Genomic DNA, 18,718 nt, shown 5'->3' on the forward strand with positions numbered 1-18,718 from the left:
GTTTAAATTTACACTCTCATCCTGCTTGAATTTTTGTCATACATTCAGCATTATTCTCAACTAAAATAGTTTATACTTAAATTTTCAGTGAAGATAAAACCATAAGATAAACATGGATTCAACTAAGGGTGGGGTACAGTCAAGTTACTGTAAGCTGTGGCTGTGCTGTGTGTGTGTGTGAGTGTGTGTGTGTGTGTGTGTGTGTGTGTGTGTGTGTGTGTGTGTGGTGTGTGCATCCAACAGGCAAGAATGTGTTCACTGTGCAGTTTCCTTCCTTCAGGAAGGAAAAAGAGAAGACAGGCACTGAGGAAAGTGTTTGGAATTTGAAGGGTATGAATGTGTATTTGTGTGTCCCTTCATGTATGTACTATATATGTATTCTCAATGTATTCTTACATCTATGTCTCTCATACCACTATATGTTATTTATCCTTTAGCTGACAAAGAGATCATTTCAAGGCCAGGTGGATGGCTCCGTTACTAGAGGTCTTGCCACCAAGCCTGACAACTTGACTTTCCACCCTAAGGCCCACATGGTAGGAGTGAAGCAACTCCCAAAAGTTGTCCTCTCATCTCTACGTGTGCACTGTAGCCCACACGTGCCCCCAACACCCACACATAAATAAGTAAGTAAATAAATGTAAAGTTTTGAGACAATTTCATAGGCTACACCATAGTTTAGATGTTCATTTAATTTCACTGAAAATGCTTTTGGCTTTAATTTAGATAACCTCGCCTATCTCACCTGTCTCTGCCGTAAGACCACCTGTTCTTCCTAGCATCTGTCTGAGACAGACGGTCGGAACCTCTGAATGAACAGTCCTGCCTCTTCCGGGAAAAGAAAGTTAACTATGAAACAAGAGGCTGTTCCGGCTAAGAAGTCCTTCTCCCTTAAAGTGAGATGGTGCTTGCTTATGACTCCACACTAAAATACCAAGGACAGGTAGCGTGTCCTGATGTGTTCCAGCATGCCAAGTACTGTTGGGAACAGCCCCATTGAAGTCTCGTTATATATGATAGTCTTCATATAAAGAAACGGAAGCACCCTAAGTTTAGCGGAATTGGCCAAACGTCAAATCTAGGGGTCAGTGACTTCAGAGCCTTTGGGGACATCTTCGAGGATTCCCAAGCCGTTCCCCTGTGGGAAGATGTAACAACGCACCTGTGGACAGCCCCACTCCGGAGAGTTATTTTCTCTGTGACCATTTGTAGTACATGATCCCACTGATTTAAAGCTTTTTTAGGGATGAGGAGGCGAGAAGCCGGGCTTATGAGGTCTCCATTTGCAATCAAGCTGTGAGGGGAAAAGAAAAGAGGATCGTATCTGAAACAGTCATGCTCATCACATTCAAGTTCCCAACCCCCAAGGAAGTACACAGCCAATTAATTCTGCCCTCCAACTTACAAAATGGTGCAGGGCTCATGCAGTGACTTCCTGAAGCGGGCGGACACATTGATCCTGCTGTGAATGACAGGTTTCACCTTCAAAAGCAAAGGGAAAGAGATCAAAAGTTCCCGACGGGGAAACTGGATGCTATCTGTTACACTGAAATCACTAAGGTAATTCCATCTTGTTCTGACTCCACTTTGTGTTTGCCTAGATAGTTCTCAGCCTCATACTACCTCACTCCACACAAAGGCAAAAAACATTTGAGATTCCCATGGCCTTGACCATGGTCCGGATGTACTAACCAAAGTAATTAAACTAGGAGAAAAGCATAAGACAAAAGTAGCTGGCATTAGCCCTGACAGTGCCGCACCTGCAGATAGGAACCTAGGATAAGTGAGGGGCTTCGCCCAGCAGCTATAGAAACAGATGCCGAGACCCTCAGACACACATCTGGCAGAGCTCAGCACTTCCTGCGCTTCCTCTTCAAGGCCTGACTGCACTCTGCACCATGGTTTGCATCTCTCCTCAGGCAGTGGCTGCAGCAATAGCAACCAATGACAGTACTTAGGGTTTAGGGGTGAGGTCCCCCATTGTACTAATGTGCTTTCTGTTGGTATTAGAAACACCATGACCAAAAGAAACCTGGAGAACCAAGGGTTTATTTGGCTTTTAATTCCCATTTACAATCCATCACTTGGGGGAAGTTAGGGCATAACCTGGAGGCAGGAACCAAGCAAATACTGCGAAGAAATGCTGCTTAGTGGCTCGCTAGCTTGCTCTTTGACACCATCCGGACCACCTGCTCAGGGATGGCATCAGCCACAGTGGGCTGGGCCCTTCCCTCCCCTCCCACATCAATCACTAGTCAAGAAAGTGCCCACAGCCTTGCTTACAGCCCATTCTGATGGAGACATTTTCTCAAATAAGGCTCCCTCTTCTCAGAAGACTAGTTTATATGAAGTTGACAAAAACTAATGAGTACGCCCAAAAATTGAAAAGAAGAAGAAGAAGAAGAAGAAGAAGAAGAAGAAGAAGAAGAAGAAGAAGAAGAAGAAGAAAAAGAACAGCAGCAATTTTGCCTAAGAGCAGCTGTCACCTATTGTGCCCTGCTGCCCAGGAAGTGCTATGCTAACTTCCATATTCTGCGCTTCTTCTCATCATCGTAACTACTCGATCGAGCGTCATTACCATAGACATCACCGCTTGAGGAAGCTGGAGCTTGGCTAATTTGTCTAAAGCACATGTAAGAAGGCACATAACTGCGGTCTGTAACACCAGCAGCATTCAAGGAGGAGGCTGAGGCAAGAAGGTTGTGAGATCAAGCCTGGACTACAAGGTGAGGCATTGTGAGAAGAGCTGTGGGGGAACAAAGGAGAAGGGGGTGGGAGTTGAAAGAAGAGGAGAAGGAAGAGGAAGGAGGAAGAAGAAGGAGGAATGAGGAGGGGAGAGAAGAATAAAATGAGGAAGAGGAGGGAAAGAGGAGGAGGGAAGGAGCCACAACAGCAGCATTGTTAGGGAGGGGCCTGTGGGCAGCTCGCTATAGCTGGGCTCACTGCTGGCTGAAGGTTAGCCCTGAGTGATGCGTGGCAGCCTTTCCTCTAAAAATGGTCCATGTTTAAGGAAGAATCCGGTCATTCTCCAGTGGCTGAAACAGTGCCCATGAATGCAGCTGCCACTTGTACAATAAATGTCGGTTGAAATTCAATTAAAAACTACTCTAACTTAGAATCGAGTTTTAAAACTTTAATGGTAGCAGCTTTTCCAGTTTTATTCCCACAGGTGTTGGCCTTAAATTAATACTTAGAGTAATGCTGGTGTTTTGTTTCATTTTTGTTAAGTGCTTAGCACGTACCACCTGGGCCTCAACAAAGTCAAGTACCCAGAGAAACTCATGGTAAAAAGGAACTGCCCCTCCCACTCCCGTACCATAGGCACCAGGGTGGAATCAAAGGTAGCAACCTTCAATAGGGTCTCTGCGTGTTATCAGCACAGATCCAGCAAACACAAAACTTTTAAGTTAAGTGATGGAGGGCTGCGGCCACTCAACTCTTTGCTTTCTTAATTTGGTGATCTGCTGTGGAAACTGTTTCACACTGCTACTGTGAGGGAGAGCTGCTTCCTGCTGTCTGCACTATACCCCAGAGGTGCTGTAACTCAGCCAACCTCCCCTGAAGCAGTCCTTGTGTCTCAATGTCTCCCACTCATTTGCATAAATCTGTACATTTATCTACACAATCAACAATGACAACTGAGAATTTTCTGAAATAAAGAATAAGCAATTCTTTTAGATTGATGACATTTACGACAAGATCAAGTTGGTCTGAAGATCTCTTCATTTGCTTAGCTCATACCATTGCATAAAAACCTAGGCTTAACACACAGGTCATGCCATCTGCGACAGGCTTGGGGCTTACATAGTCCATAGAAGACCTTAAAGCTCTATAGCGTGTTCGATTGCTCTTAGGTCTTAACAGGTTGCATGTGAAGGAAGCTCCGCCCAGGTGCAGGACAGAGCTTCCTGCTCTGTGCCTCTGACAGCCCCTTCCTCAGAATCCTCCACCTCCTGAGCACAACTCTACTTCCTTGCAGGCAGCTCAGCTGACAGCTGCTAGGGTGCCCACAGTCTTTTCCCCAGCACTTAGTGTGCTGTACTTACTTGGTTTGCAAATCGCCAATCCCCTGTTACCTTAGGAACGTTCAGCGTTACCCAGTGACATAGTCAGCATGGACTATGTCAGCTGACAAGTTTTTCATGTGTATACACCTTGTCACACACTCACTGGTAGTTTAAAACCCTGTTGGGTTGTTGAATTAAAGATAAGTAAGCTATATAAAGAAATAACTTTGAAGCTCTTATCTAAATTATTTTACTTTAGTAATTTAGAGAAATAAATATATGTGGTTATAAAATAATTTTGTAACTTTATTCTGAATACAAAATTGAGAATAAATTTGAAAAACTATCATGGTGTTTGTGTGAATACTGGTTATTTTCTCCGTGGTTATTTTTAGCATGGCACAGATAGTCTCTAAGGGTCCGTGATTAACCACCTAAATTGAAGACTAATCTTAATTATACGCAGCTCAGTCATACTAACTAAATACCTGCCTTGTCATTTTCTACCAGACCAATAAAAGTATCTGAAAAACAAAGTGATATGTCTGAATCATCTAAGAACATCATATAAAGCAATTTTACTTTTTGAAAAATTATATTTTTGCTTTTTTTTTGAGACAGGTTCTTATGTTTCCTAAGTTTACCTCAAATTTGTCATGCAGCCAAAATAAGCCTTGAACTACTGATCTGCCTCCCTCCCTCCCTTCCTTCCTCCCTCCCTCCCTCCCTATCATTTATCTGTTCCCATCTACTCTCTTTGATTTCTATTACTCATGAGCAGAAGTGACGACTTGGTCAGAATTTCCCATCTCCTCCTGGTTCATTCTACTACCCTACTTCCCAGTGTGTTAGGAATTTTGTCCCTTTCTAGTCCTTGGGTTGGGGGGGGGGACATGCAAGCCTGTGGGAGGCAGGGCATACTAAATTACAGCATGGGCTATGGAGACCCAGACCCGGCTCCTCCTCCCTAGCTGTGTGTCGCTGTTACTTACTGACCTTCCTGCTCCCTCTTCCCCAGCCATGTCCTTACCAACCTCTCATGACTGCTGTTTCACTCTGGTCTCCTACAAGAAGATTCATTCCCACAAACAATTAGTGATGCCCATTTATTTGGGTCTCAGTTGCAGGTTACAAACCTGCTTAGCCTGTTCACCTGCATGACCTACCCCTGGTGTACCAGGTCTGAGTGGGTGTTGCTTACTCTGCAGTCCTGATGTACACTCCTCCAGACTCACATCATCCTCTTGCTAATACTGTTTATGTCACAGGTCAAGGAAAAGTGTATGCGCTGATAATGGAATTAATAAAAATTTAAGGACTCTTGTTCACTATTGTCTCCCATTATCCAGAATCATAATATTGATCACCAGTAGCACATGGCCAACAACTCTCCCAGAGCTCTGGAAAGTCCCCATCCCAGAAGACTGGGTTTAATTTATTATGCATTTAGATGTGATGTTATTGAAAATACCATTTAGAAGCATGCATGATGAGTTGGTTGTGACAGCACACTCCTGTTACTCCAGCACTGGGGAGGGAGGGAGGGAAGGAAGGAGGGGAGGGAGGGGGAAGGGACGGAAATGATAGATAGGTAGATGGTGGTCAATAGAGATAGCTAGAAGATAGGTAGACAGATAGCTGATAGATGAGACAGATGATAATATAAACATAGAAGACAGTTCAAAGTAGATAGACAGTAGAAATAAAAGATAGATAACAGATGATTGATGAATAGATTAAAGATCAACAAATGATAGATGATAGATAGATAGATAGATAGATGATAGATAGATGTTAGATAAATGATAGATTAGATGAAATAGGTAATATATCTGTTAATCAATCAATGTGGAAAGGTTGGAATAATTCTAAGCTAACCTAAAGAGTTGCTTAGTGAGCTAATTGTGCAGCGGCAGCAGCACACCCTGGGCTGCTCCCAGGGGCTGTTAAATGGCACTTGCCACCTTTTCAACCCTGGACCAAGAAAAGCAAAGTCAGCCTAAGGACCCAAGGGAGCAAGCAGAGTGGATTCTCACAATCGGACGAGCGCTCACCTCCTGTAAAAGCCCCTTACACTGCTTAAGGGTTCCGTTTGCAATACTTTCTCAAATGCCGGGCTATTTAGAGAAACAAACGCACTAAAGGGAATCATTTGTCAAGTTCAGGCCAACATACGTTAGGTTTTAACTCTCCTCTCCTGGTATATGTTTTAGGGACTTTGAAAATCTTTGAGGAAACTTTATTACTTTGCAAACATTACCCAGCATCAAAAAGGAAACAAAGTCCCTTGCAAAATATTTAATCAATGTTTACCATTTTTTTTTAAATAAAGGATAAAAAGTTTAAAGATACAAAAAAAATAAATAATTTACCTAGGAATCAATATAATAAATAGACATAGCCAAGTATAAATTGTCCTAAAGAGATTTTTAAAAACCATCCAAGGATCTGGGCATGGTGACCTAAGCCTTTACTCCCAGCATTCTGCAGGTAGCAGCAGGTGGGTCTCTGTGAGTCCAAGGCCAGCCTAATCTACATAGTAAGTTTCAAGCCAGCCAGATCTGTCTACACAGTGAGATTCTACCAAAAAAAAAAAAAAAAGTGTGAAGCTCAATGTCAGAGAACCTTGTCTGGGATACATACGGTACTGGGCTTGATCACTGTTACCCACCCAGAAAAGAAGAGTAACAGCTGTCATCGTCGTCATTCCTTACCCCAACATCACTATTTTCAATGGGATAAAGGACATCTAAAGCCAGTGCCACAGTGAGCACACACTCCACAGGACTGAGCCTGCTCTGCTGCTGACCATGGCCCTTATAAGTGACTTCTGAAAGAACCTCTATCAGGGGATAGTTCATTCTAGGAACCGTCCCTAAACTTAACAGATAAGCCATTTGTCATAAAAATGCTCAGAGTCCATGACCTGAAAAAGACACCTGAAAGAGAAAGACTTTACAGCAAGAAGTGAAGACTGTGAGCAGCCACGTCAAGACTCATAAGAAAAATGTAAGACACAGGCTCACTCCTGCTTAGAGGGAACAGGATAGGAGTCAGTTGCATCTGCCAAAACGAGGAGAGCTGGAAGGCATTTTTTAAAGCCCACAAAGTAGCTTAAATTTCAAAGAAATCTAATTTCTAGAGATGACCTAAATTCTAGAGAGCACAAGTTCGAAGTAAGAAGAAATCTAAGATTTGCATGCCCAGGATGACAAACCTTCCGTAGCGAGTTCGCCAGAGGATGGGCTGGCATTGTAGAGAAGACAAGGATGTAATAAGGTCCACACTACCAACAAGCTCTTCTGCACCTGGAGCCGACTTCAGGCGCACAGAAGTGTAACAGAAGCTAGGAGCAAGGCAAAAAAGCAGAGCCAGAACCCACTGGCAGCAAAGGCTGGAGGTAGGGCTTGGGTAATAGACTCTCCTGTGGCACACACTGTTAGCATTGGACCAACTGTCAAGAGACACCTCTAAATCTCCTCAGCATTAGCTTCCAAGCCCTGAGAGAAGGCCTAATTTTACTCTTGCAGTGTTTGGAAGCAGCAGTGTAGTGATGGCAGGTCAAGCTGCCTCCAGCCTGTCCTGAAGGTAGTCGCAGGCTGGGGACAACCAGCCCCTTGCCTGGCACTCATCACAGAGTCAGGGATACTTTCTTCCGAGGAAAAGTATTGTATTATCTGCTTACAGTTCCTACACATAACAGAATGGTATATAAGGTCACCTCTACACAGCAAACACTACAGAACAATTCAAACGAGGTGAGACATTGAGCCTATTGTTAGGGAAAAATAACACAAAAACAAAAACCAAGAGCAAACCAGAGATGGCCAGAGATATTGAGATGGGCAATAACGTTTTTACTGTAACTGTTATTAATACATTAAACAGCTTGGTGGCATAGGGATGGGTATATCAAACAAAACTCAGGCTATGTGGAAAGATCTAGACCATAATTTGAAACTTCAAAAAGAAACAAATGAAAATTCTAGAAGCAATAAAACAGAGCATCTGAAATGAGGAATTTGTTACATAGGCTTAGCAACCTAGACATAGCAGAATATACCTAGGAAAGCATCCTGTGAAAGGGGAAATGGAGGCCCAGGGAGATGACTTTGCTGCTAAGGGCACTGGCTGCACAAACCTGGCAGCCTGAGCCCTGGAGGCTACGTGGAGAAGGAGAGACCGACTCCATATGACTACCATAACACACACACACACACACACACACACACACACTCAACCAATCAATAAATAACTCTAAAAAATTAATTAGTTCTATTAATGTTATAAGAAACAAGAAATGAAATGACATTTTAAAGCACAAAAAAGCCAAAGAATGAATAACACACCGAAACTTCCACTGCATACCATTAACAAGAAACATATTTAGGTATAAAGACAGGAGCAGATGAGAAAGCATGGCGAAACACGCTGTCTGAATCTTAAGCAAGTCAGTCCACACGGTTTGATCAATGAAACAGTATAGGAGATAAATAATGCCCATTTTCTCAATAACTGTCACAGATAACACATATATTTACCTCTAAAGTTGGCTATTTGTTTTTAAAGAGTTTATACTTTTTATTATATGCATGTATGTGTGTGTTCATCTGTGAGAATTTTGCCACTGCCAACCAAGTTTCTATCTGTGCACACATGAATACAAATGCTCACAGAGTTTGCAGAGGCTGTTGACCCCTCGGAGCTCCATGTCAGGCACTTGTAAGCTGCCAGCTATGAGTGCTGGGATGCAAACTCAGTTCCTCTACAGGAGCCGAGTGTGCCCTTAACACTGAGTCATAGCTCAGCCCCAAAGTTGAGTATTTCTTAGGGGACAGAATATCTACAATATATGCCGATGTCTTTAGTCTATTTTTCTAGTATCATTGTATTCTTTGATACCAGAAAGTTAAGCTCCAACAGATCAAATATTAGCATTTCAGACTACTACACGAAGCTGTTTTTAATCTCATGGTGTTCTATGGTATCAAAGGAAAATATCAAAAGGAGCAGGTAGCTAAACAATCTTCCATGATTCAGCAATATGTTGTCTCTGGCGCACTTTGATTGTGACCGTTCTGTTTCCTTTGCTAACTCCTCCTCCTCCTCTGGACCCACAGGCAAAGGTCAGCACGCCCTCTCTGGGATTCCACTCCTCCTCTGTCACTTGTTAACCTGAGCATCCTCCTGGCTGAGGTTATCCAACCCACTGCTATCAGACCTTCCCCGTTCATTTCTTAACCTGAGCATCCTCGTAGCCGAGGTTAACCAGCCCACTGCTACCTGACAGGATTTTGCCACTGCCAACCAAGTTCCTGTCTGTCGCCCAGATCTTTCTCCTGACAATGAATGTGTCCACTTCTTCACCCTAAAATGAACATTTAGAAAAATCTATTTGTATCTAAGCCTTCACCGAGTCACTGTAACATAAAATTTTATTATTGCATCTCACCCTGTTCAAAGATAACTTGCACTTTTTTCAAAGCAACTGAAAGACAACATACTACTGAACAGTCACCAGAAAAACTCAATGACGGGGCCATAGCTCCCTACTGTGACGACAATAGGACCTCACAAATCATCTCACTCTGCTTCCAGAACAGCTGAGCACAATTCCTGCCTTCGGTGCCTTTCCTCAATCAACCACCCACTTCTGAATTCTTCTTTGGGCAGTACAGGCCCAAGCATGCAACTTCCCAGTGCAAGCGTCTTCAGAGGCTGCCGCTGCCTTGGATGAAGGTCACAGCCTTGGACCCAAGGTTTGAGCTCATGTCCTCTGGCCGCACCCAGCATGCAATGGTCTCGTTCAATAATCTACTCTCTCACAGGCTATTCAATCAGCTGGCTAGAATTCTTCCCCTCAGAAACTCTGTACAATTCTTCCCCTCAGAAACTCTGTACCATTCTTCTGGGAAATCTGCTGTGCATCCTCCATTAGTGTAATATACCCTTCTCCTGTTATAACTACTGGGCTGTGTCTTTCTTTTCATTTTCCTAGCAAGCACACTCATCTATAACTCATTGGTGATACTTTGGAAATAGAACACTTCAATTAAACAATAATTAGGATGAGGTTTGGGGGGTTGTTTTTTGGGGGGTTTTGTTTGTTTGTTTGCTTGCTTTAGCACAAACCATGCTCAGAACTCTAACCAAACTTTGTCCCCTTTGCTGTTTTCCATCTTTATAGGGCAACCATTTTTATTTTCTAAAAGCTTACAACTTTAACTATAAAATGCCTTCAACTGCATCCACATTTATTACTGTAAAGGACCTTATAAGTTAGCACTGGCCTATGTTTTATTTCTATTACATCTCATTTATTTATTCCAGGGCAGGGGTGCACTGTGCCACAGCAGGTGTGCAATGTCAGAGGTCAACTTTTGGGAATGGTTCTCTCATTTTTACCACATAGGTCCCAGGGATCGAACTCAGGTCGTCAAACTTGGTGGCAAGTGCCTTTACCCGGTGAGCCCTTTCGCCAGCCCTATGGTTAACACTGTTCTAACCATGACGAGCCTCCTCAGGAGCCAAATGGTCACAGATGCCCCTTGTTTCTCCTTCCAGGTTTCTTAGTGACCATTCTGCCTTCTAGGGGCATCAAGTTAGAGCTGTCCACTAGCAGAAAAACCTGGCATGCACTTGTAGTCATCTAATTGAGGTCTTTACTAGGGTATGTGAAGATGGACAGGTGCACATATTCTAACATTAGCATATGCCATGTTCATTCAATGATCTCAAATTCACTCACTCCTCTCCAGCTACTATTGTAAAATATAGATGACATAATCTCATGAATACAATTTTTTTTGCACACAGGACAAAAATCAAAGCTTACAGAAATTCCAGATCCCAGAAGTGGTGGCAGATTCGGGCCCCTGGTTAAATAAGATTTTACTGTTCAGCTATGATGATTTTAAAAAATTCCAACCAGCCTAACTTCAGGAAGGCCCTAGTCACAGAAGGTGTTGCTAATTACAATGGGCACGGTGCTCAGAACATCCCCAGGAGACTACAATTACTCTGAGCTGATGAAACACCTCGGCTCTGCCGGAGTCCTGTGCGGATCCCTGTGCTGTGCCCGGCACAGGCACCAATTCCCAGAAGATGGGCTAAGGTTCATCTGTCGGGCCGGCTCAGCCTCTCTTACTCAGTTAGTTTTGCCAAATATGCTCACTATCAAATGGATTTATACATCTGTCTTCAACTATTGTCTAAACAGAATTCTTCCTTTCCCTAGAGCAAGAAAACAATTCAAAACAAATTAATAGTTCAGCTATTCAAAGCACAGCAAGATGGGAGATTCATATTTAACTTAAAAGGGATCTAAAACAGGGAGGGGGTGATAGTTCAGTGAGGACCTGAGCTGGATCCCCAGAACTCATGGGACAAAAACAAAGCCAAGTATGATGGTGTACATGTATCATCCTAGTCCTGGGGAGAGAAAGACAGAAGGAGCTCTAGACCTTGAGGGCCTGCCCCTAGCTTACTTGCTGAGTCCCAGATCAGTGAGAGACTCTATCATGTGTATATGATCTTGTTGGATATATATATATATATATATATATATATACACACACACACATACATACATACATGGAGGACCAACAAGATGTCTTAGGAGAATAAAAGTGATTTCCATACAAGCCTGAAGACCTGAGTTCGATTCCTGGAATCCACAGTGAAAGGAGAGAAGTGACTCCCCAAACTGTGACCTTCACATGCATAAATCAACACACACACACACGTCACATACACACACACACACACTCCAAAAGATAAAATATTTGTCACAGAAGTTAATTCTTGGAAATCGTTTAAATGTATGTGTATACTAAACAAATGCTCATATTGCTAAGTCTTCAACCAAATTTGATCCAATTAAATCTATTTCCCAACATGTCTAATGATTATAAGCCATTGATGTTACAGTCTAATTTTCTCTTTAGTGCACTCTGTGGAATATTTTTGAAAGATCACATTAACCCTGGGAACTCCTTATATGCAATGTTAAATCTCTGGCTAATTACCTTAATCTAAAAATGATTAATTCAATGGGCACTTTGCCTTATATAGAAAGCAGACAGTACCTGAATACTGTCAAGGCATTCATAAGTAAGTCTGTGTGGGTCCCTCTAATGCTATGCTGGAGAGAACAATATGACCCCTATAAAGTTAAAAAATAACCAATTAACCCAAGAGAACTCTCAGAAGTTACAGGAACTGCCGCTAACCAAGCATTTAAAACGAATGCCGCCTAGGACTGTGCCTTTCCTGTGCATGGTCCTTCCTACTACACCACCACACTTGCTGTCTCGCCAGCAGCAGCTTCTGGTTTGTTTTGTTTTCCCAGATTGGGTCTAGGTTACCAAACCAATCTGGAAAGAAGACTATATATTCTCACTAAAAATACAGAGGATCCAACACAGTGTAGATAGCAATCCCAGATGAGGATGGGCAGGGCAGGAAAGGGAGGAGTGTAGAAGGGAGACATCTTACACCTGCATGGAAACCAGGGTTCCTATGCCACATATGTGCCACATATATGTGTATTGTATAAACACATGTGTACTCAGAGGTTGTTCTTAATATTAAGAAAGCTATTGACACACCTACAAAGGGAGAAGCTACCATTGTTAGCCAGCCCTGGCTTTATGCTTTATGCTAAGGATTCAGTGTGGAGGAAGGCAGACAACACACACACACACCATCACCACCACCACCATCACTTTTTCTCCCTGCAGCATAAGAATGGCAGTATGAATGTAAGGGGGGGGACATTCAGCCTCCCATGGGAGCCCTGAGCTGGCCTAGAATGTCACAACTCTTCACTGACAGCATTCCCGACACACACTGCTGTGTCACCTGGGTGACTCTACATGTGCAGACCTAGGATATGGAGCACTCATTTCACTTCCATGTCCCTAAAATAACTTAAAGGTCTTACTTTCTCCAGAGACATTAAAATATTACTACAATATTACTACAATGCAAATTATCTTAGGCAAAAAGAAAAGTTCGAAATTTTAACTATTAAAAATATGACTTTGCGGGCTGGTGAGATGGCTCAGTGGATAAGAGCACCCGATTGCTCTTCTGAAGGTCCGGAGTTCAAATCCCAGCAACCACATGGTGGCTTACAACCATCCGTAACAAGATCTGACTCCCTCTTCTGGAGTGTCTGAAGACAGCTACAGTGAACTTACATATAATCAATAAATAAATCTTTAAAAAAATATATATATATGACTTTGCTACCCCTGGGTGTCAAATAATCACTAAGACAACAGAACTCTCTGATGTTTGCAGTGAATATTATGTAAACAAATGGAATCAGATCCAGGTATCCTTTAATAGCTTGAGAAAATGACATCAATTAGAAATATGAGAGAGACTATGAATTGCTACATTCACCCAAGTTTTTCTATAAAATCATCTACAAACATCATTTTGGTTGTTTTCTAGATACTCTGTCTGTAGCTTTGTATTGCACAAGGTGAACGGGAGAGGAACTAATTTTGCATCGGCAAGCATCGAAAGACAAGAGATCCAAGGAGAAATCCTGCTCAGTGTTATGTAATGCACAGTCAAGCCTAGGGCACCTCTTCAACTGCACTAAACAGTTGCAATACGTATTCTTTCCTTAACAAAATCACTAAATGTACAAGCAGTGTTATGGGCCTGAGATGTTTTCTTCCCTAAAAGCAAAATATGATGATTTAAGTGTGTTTCTTAGATTAATCTGGAATCTAAAGTTAATAAATGCTTTTCCTACATATGTAAAACAACAACACTTCTCTGATAGAAGTCCCAGTGAAGAGCCAATGAGATGGTTCAATCGGTGACTGCCACCAGGCCTGACAACCTGCGTCTGATCCGCAGGACCCACATGGTGAAAGGAAAGAACTGACTCCCATGTTACCCTCCCACCTCTACACGAGGAACACACATATCCACACAAGTTAACTAACTAACAGTTACTGAGGTGTAGTGGCACATGCCTTTAGGGTTAGAGGCAGAGGCAGACAGCTCTCTGGAGTTTGAGGCCAGCTTGGTCTACATAGCAAGTTATGGGACAGTCAGGACTACATAGGAAAACCACATATAAGAAAGAAAGAAAGAAAGAAAGAAAGAAAGAAAGAAAGAAAGAAAGAAAGAAAGAAAGAAAGAAAGAAAGAAAGAAAGAAAGGAAGAAAGAAAGAAGAGAGAGAAGAAGAAAGAGAGGAAGAAAGAAGCAATACTTGTGAGAATACTCCAATTTCTAGGGTAGAAGGTGACACTCATAAATCGATGCCTTTTTAAATGGACAGTCCTAGACAATGTGTTTCTGCAGCTCTTCAGCGAAGTACTTCTACCTGAAGAATTAACCAAGAGTCAAGTTCACCCAAGCCAACCAGCAGCCATTAATACACTTACACCATCTGAGATGCCCAGAAGGCCTCCTGTGTCATCCACACAGATCACTGGGAGCTCAGAAGTCAGGGTTAGAGACACAGACTTGAGGATAATTATTGCATGGGTGATATTTAAAGCCATGAAACTAAATTAATTTACCAAGTGTGATAGCTAATTTTCATTGCCAGCCTGACTAGAGTTGAAATCATCTAAGAGGCACACTTCTGGGTGTGAGGGTCTGTGAGGGCATTTCCAGAGAGGTTTTGAGAAGGGTCTATGCTAAATTAAATGTGGATAGCACCCTCCCATAGGCTTGAGGCTCATGCATAAATAAAAGTGGGGGAGAGAGAAAGCCTGATGAGCCTGCGCTCCCTTCCCCTCTCTGCTTCCTTCCCGGCTGTAGACACGGGGATCAGGTGCCTTTCCCTGCCTTGATGGACTGCATCCGCCAAACCATGAGCCAGAACAGAGCCTTCTCTCCTTAGGTTGCTTCTTGTTGGGTGCTGGGTCACAGCAGCAAGAGTCATGTATACACTAACGAAGGAGCAGGAAGGGAAGAAGTGGGTTTGAGACCAACCCTTAGAGTTAGGTAATGGAGGAGAAAAAAACCAGAGGAGAAATAAAGAGAATTAGGGAAATAAAAGGGAACCAAGAGAGTGTGATGTTCTGAAGGGAAGACTAGTATTGCTTTTGATATTGGTACTGGTATTGGTACTGGTATCAGCGTTGGTCTTGGTATTATTATTGATACTGGCAATTGAGCACTGCTAAGAAGAAGATTAACATAAGAAACAAATGCTGAAGCACTGGCAAGCTTAGACTGAATGAAGAAATAGAAAGTCTTACATGCTCTTGTAAACGTGAGAGAAAAAACAAGGACAAAATAATGAAAACTAATTCCTCAGGTCAGAAGCCATTGTTGAGGAACAGCCTGCCCGGGCAGTGCAGGGAAGCTTCGTCTTTTAAATGGTATTTTCTTTAGCAACTGTCCATGGAATGTCCAGCTAGGACCTTAAGAACATCTGACATTCTCTCATCAGAACGTGCCAGCTCACTCCTACTACTGAAAGAAGTAATAAGCTTTCTTTCTTTAAAAAACAAAAACAAAACTTGTAAAAAAAATTTATTTTATTTTATGTGTGTGAGAGTTTTGCCTGCATGGAAGTAAATCTACCTCGTGTATGAAATGCCCATGGGGGACTGAGGAGGGTACCGGATTCCCTGGAGTCCGAGTTACTGGCCACACCGTAAACTGTCAGGCGGGTGCTAAGAACCAAACCTGGGTCTTTTGCAAGAGCAGCCAGTGCTCTTAACCAGAGCCATCTCACCAGCCCCCTACTAAGAGTTCTCACATAATAGCTTGTAGGCTGCTCTGTCCTGATAAAAACCTCTTCCCTTTGTTCTCAAGCTATACCAGAGGCCATCCCTGCCTGTGCATGTGAACACTGAAGTGCAGCCCCTTTAATATCCTTGAGTAAGAGTTCCTCATAGGAGAGGCTTCTCTAATTGTTTGACTCAGTCACAGAAATAAATGAGCCTGTTACACATCAGTAACGCCATCAGACCGGTAAGGGTGCATTCCGGGTCCACCATAGGCTTAGATGCTTGAAGGTACATCTAGAAGGTACAGCTCAGCTGGAGGAAATGGATCGCAGAGGATGGACGGACCCTGACATCTCAGAGCCTGACACCACTTCTTGTCTCCTCTGTTTCCTGTGCAGATGCAGCATGATCACCATGCCTTACATCCCTGCCACCATGCCTTCTCAGCCATGATGTTGTGGGAAATATTTTTTAAAAAGAACCCACCAACTCTCTACGGGGCCTGACCATACTTCCGCACTCCTGCCAGCCTGCCAGCTCTCCGGGCCACAGGGCTCCCACTCAGCCATCTCTCCGGCGGGGGTAAGGAAGGGGGGGGGGTTGGGAAGACTGAGTTCCTCTCTCGTCCATGCAACGCTCCACACACCCCTGGAACGGTTGCATCTCACAACACCCAATACCCTGGTAGAATCATGACTCTTTTTTTTTTTTTTTTTTTGGTTTTTTTGACACAGGGTTTCACTGATTAGCCTGGCTGTCCTGGAACTCACTTTGTAGACCAGGATGGCCTCGAACTCAGAAATCTGCCTGCCTCTGCCTCCTTAAAGCTTAATTAATCAATCAGATTTATGTAACAATAATAACACAATTTACAAGACGCCAATACAATAATTTCAGAGCCAATTGATAATGATCAAAGCTTTATCCCAATATTTCTAACTTTGTGAAATCATAGCTACTTGAGGCTGGTAAATGCTGCAGGTACACGTCTGAAGCCATCTTGGTTCTTCTCCCTACCCTCTGGGATGGAAAGTTCTCTCTGCAACTTTTAGCTTCGCCTCCCTTTTCCCTGTCCAATCACAGATCTCCTCTGCACTAACTGGACAGGGAAAATCCTGCAACACCAGGTATCCTCAGACTGTAAGCCAAACAAATCAACCCTTCCTTTCTTACGTTGCTTCTTGTCTGTTATTCAGTTACAACAACAACAACAAAAAGTAACTAATGCCATGGAAAAGGGAGGGGGAGGGCTCATCTACATTGCCTGAGAAAAGAGGGACCTTGCTGTATACTGGAAAATCTAAACACAAAAGCACCAAATGCCTATTCTATACTATACTTACCAAAAGGCTTCATCTATAAGTATGGGCTAGCAATCCTACATAGTACATCATATGATATTATTTAGTTAACTAAATAATACTATTAAATGTAATGTGGCTAATAATGAGAACAGAGGTTTCCACTGTTACAGAAAGATGTTGGAGCTCCAGAGGTGCACTTAGCACGTGGAACTTATTCAGAGAGAATTAGAAATAAGGAATGGGTGCAAGTCAGAAGGAGTCCTACTGTGCTGGGAGGAGTCCTACTGTGCTGGAATATAACTAGATGTATGAGGATGAACTCAGATGTCCAGAAGCATATCTGGATACATTTACATTTATGCAGATGGATGGGTGTAAAATACTGCAGCAGTGTGGATGTGTGTTCTCACGCATCTACTTCCAAGCTCTGCGTACTGAGCAGACCTCCAAGCTGTGATACCCCAAAAACAAGGAACACTCCATGCCCAGATGAAGGGTTTGAATACTACCTTAATCAAATTCAAGACTAAGTACTAAAAATTACTAATGAATCTGTAGATCTCTGCCATTAGAAGGTAAGGAAGCACTCAGAGACTAGCCTTCTTGATGGAGTGACCAGGGTCCAAAACAGGGATAATATAAGCAACAAAATTAATAATGACAGTATTGGATTTTAGCTAAAAACAAATATCCCTGGTCCTGACAAAATGACAAAGCTACCTTATGGTATAAGTCTGATGACCTAAGATCATCTTCAGAACCCAAGGGGAGATCGAAAGAGAAAATATGTGCCACGAAGTGCTTCTAACCTCCATGTGCACACTGTGACACATTTATATGTACATGTGCATGCATACAAATATTAACAGTAAGTAAAATTTAAAAATAAATATGCATATCCATAATAATACATAAAGTAAAATGAATAAGAAGAAAATTGCTCTGTACAGTAGAACTCCAGTTAGGGATGTAGAAGCAATAAAGAGAAGAGGAAACCATCACAGGCCAACATACGATGTCAGCTGATGCAGAAAAGAGCCACTGGTTCATCATGGACTCTGGATGGAGCCCTGACTAAGGGAAATGGTGCACCTGCGCAGTCTCCAAGTCTCTCCACAGGGCATCCTTGTCAGCTTAGAAAGCTGGCAGATATGACTCGTAGCTTTGTCATAAGGTTAGCATCATCTTCAGCACCACCCACTCACATCATTCACTGCCAGGACAGTTAACACTAAATAAGAGGCTTGGTTTGGCCTGCTGAAATGAGATTTCCCTGCTCTCAGTTAAATCAGACACTTTGAACAGTTTATTGTCTCTTTGAAAGGAATATAGTCCTTTGCGATGCTAGACGGGCATTCGTCACTTGTAAGAACATCTCCTCAGGGACTTCTGAACCATCTCTCAGAAGTGTAAGGAAGAGGAGCCTGACAAGATGGACCAGGGGGTAAAGGTACTTGCCAATAAACATGGTTACCTGAGTTAGATCCCAGGACCAAGATGATGGAAAGAGAGAACCAATTTCTACCAGTTGTCTTCTGACATCCGCAAGTGTGCCATGGGATGCACGCATCTATCTGCAGTGCCCCCCAGCACAATACACACCCACACCCATATATCCACACCCACACTATATATGTGTGTGTGTTTCATATATATATATGAAAGCTTTAGGTAAATCCTTTTAAATATTTA

At 42.7% G+C, this 18,718-nt stretch overlaps 1 protein-coding gene across 3 annotated transcripts in view; it reads right to left on the reverse strand.

Annotated features, from left to right (window-relative positions):
• Window positions 1–18,718, reverse strand: part of Dcdc2 (doublecortin domain containing 2) — a 169,534-nt gene that overhangs the window by 120,063 nt on the left and 30,753 nt on the right. For 2 of the 3 annotated variants that reach the window (XM_029468605.2, XM_021180583.3), the window contains 2 exons: window positions 1,406–1,482; window positions 1,163–1,294 (listed from right to left, as the gene is read on the reverse strand). In XM_029468605.2, coding sequence (XP_029324465.1) covers window positions 1,163–1,294; window positions 1,406–1,482 — 209 coding nt within the window. Of the gene's footprint in view, window positions 1–1,162; window positions 1,295–1,405; window positions 1,483–7,224; window positions 7,395–18,718 lie in introns of those variants that run through there. The other variant, XM_085831200.1, reaches the window with a different exon arrangement.

This window comes from Mus caroli, unplaced genomic scaffold (assembly GCF_978045245.1).
Source record: "Mus caroli unplaced genomic scaffold, Mus_caroli_1 scaffold_15, whole genome shotgun sequence".
In the NCBI taxonomy this organism is placed as follows: domain Eukaryota; kingdom Metazoa; phylum Chordata; class Mammalia; order Rodentia; family Muridae; genus Mus; species Mus caroli.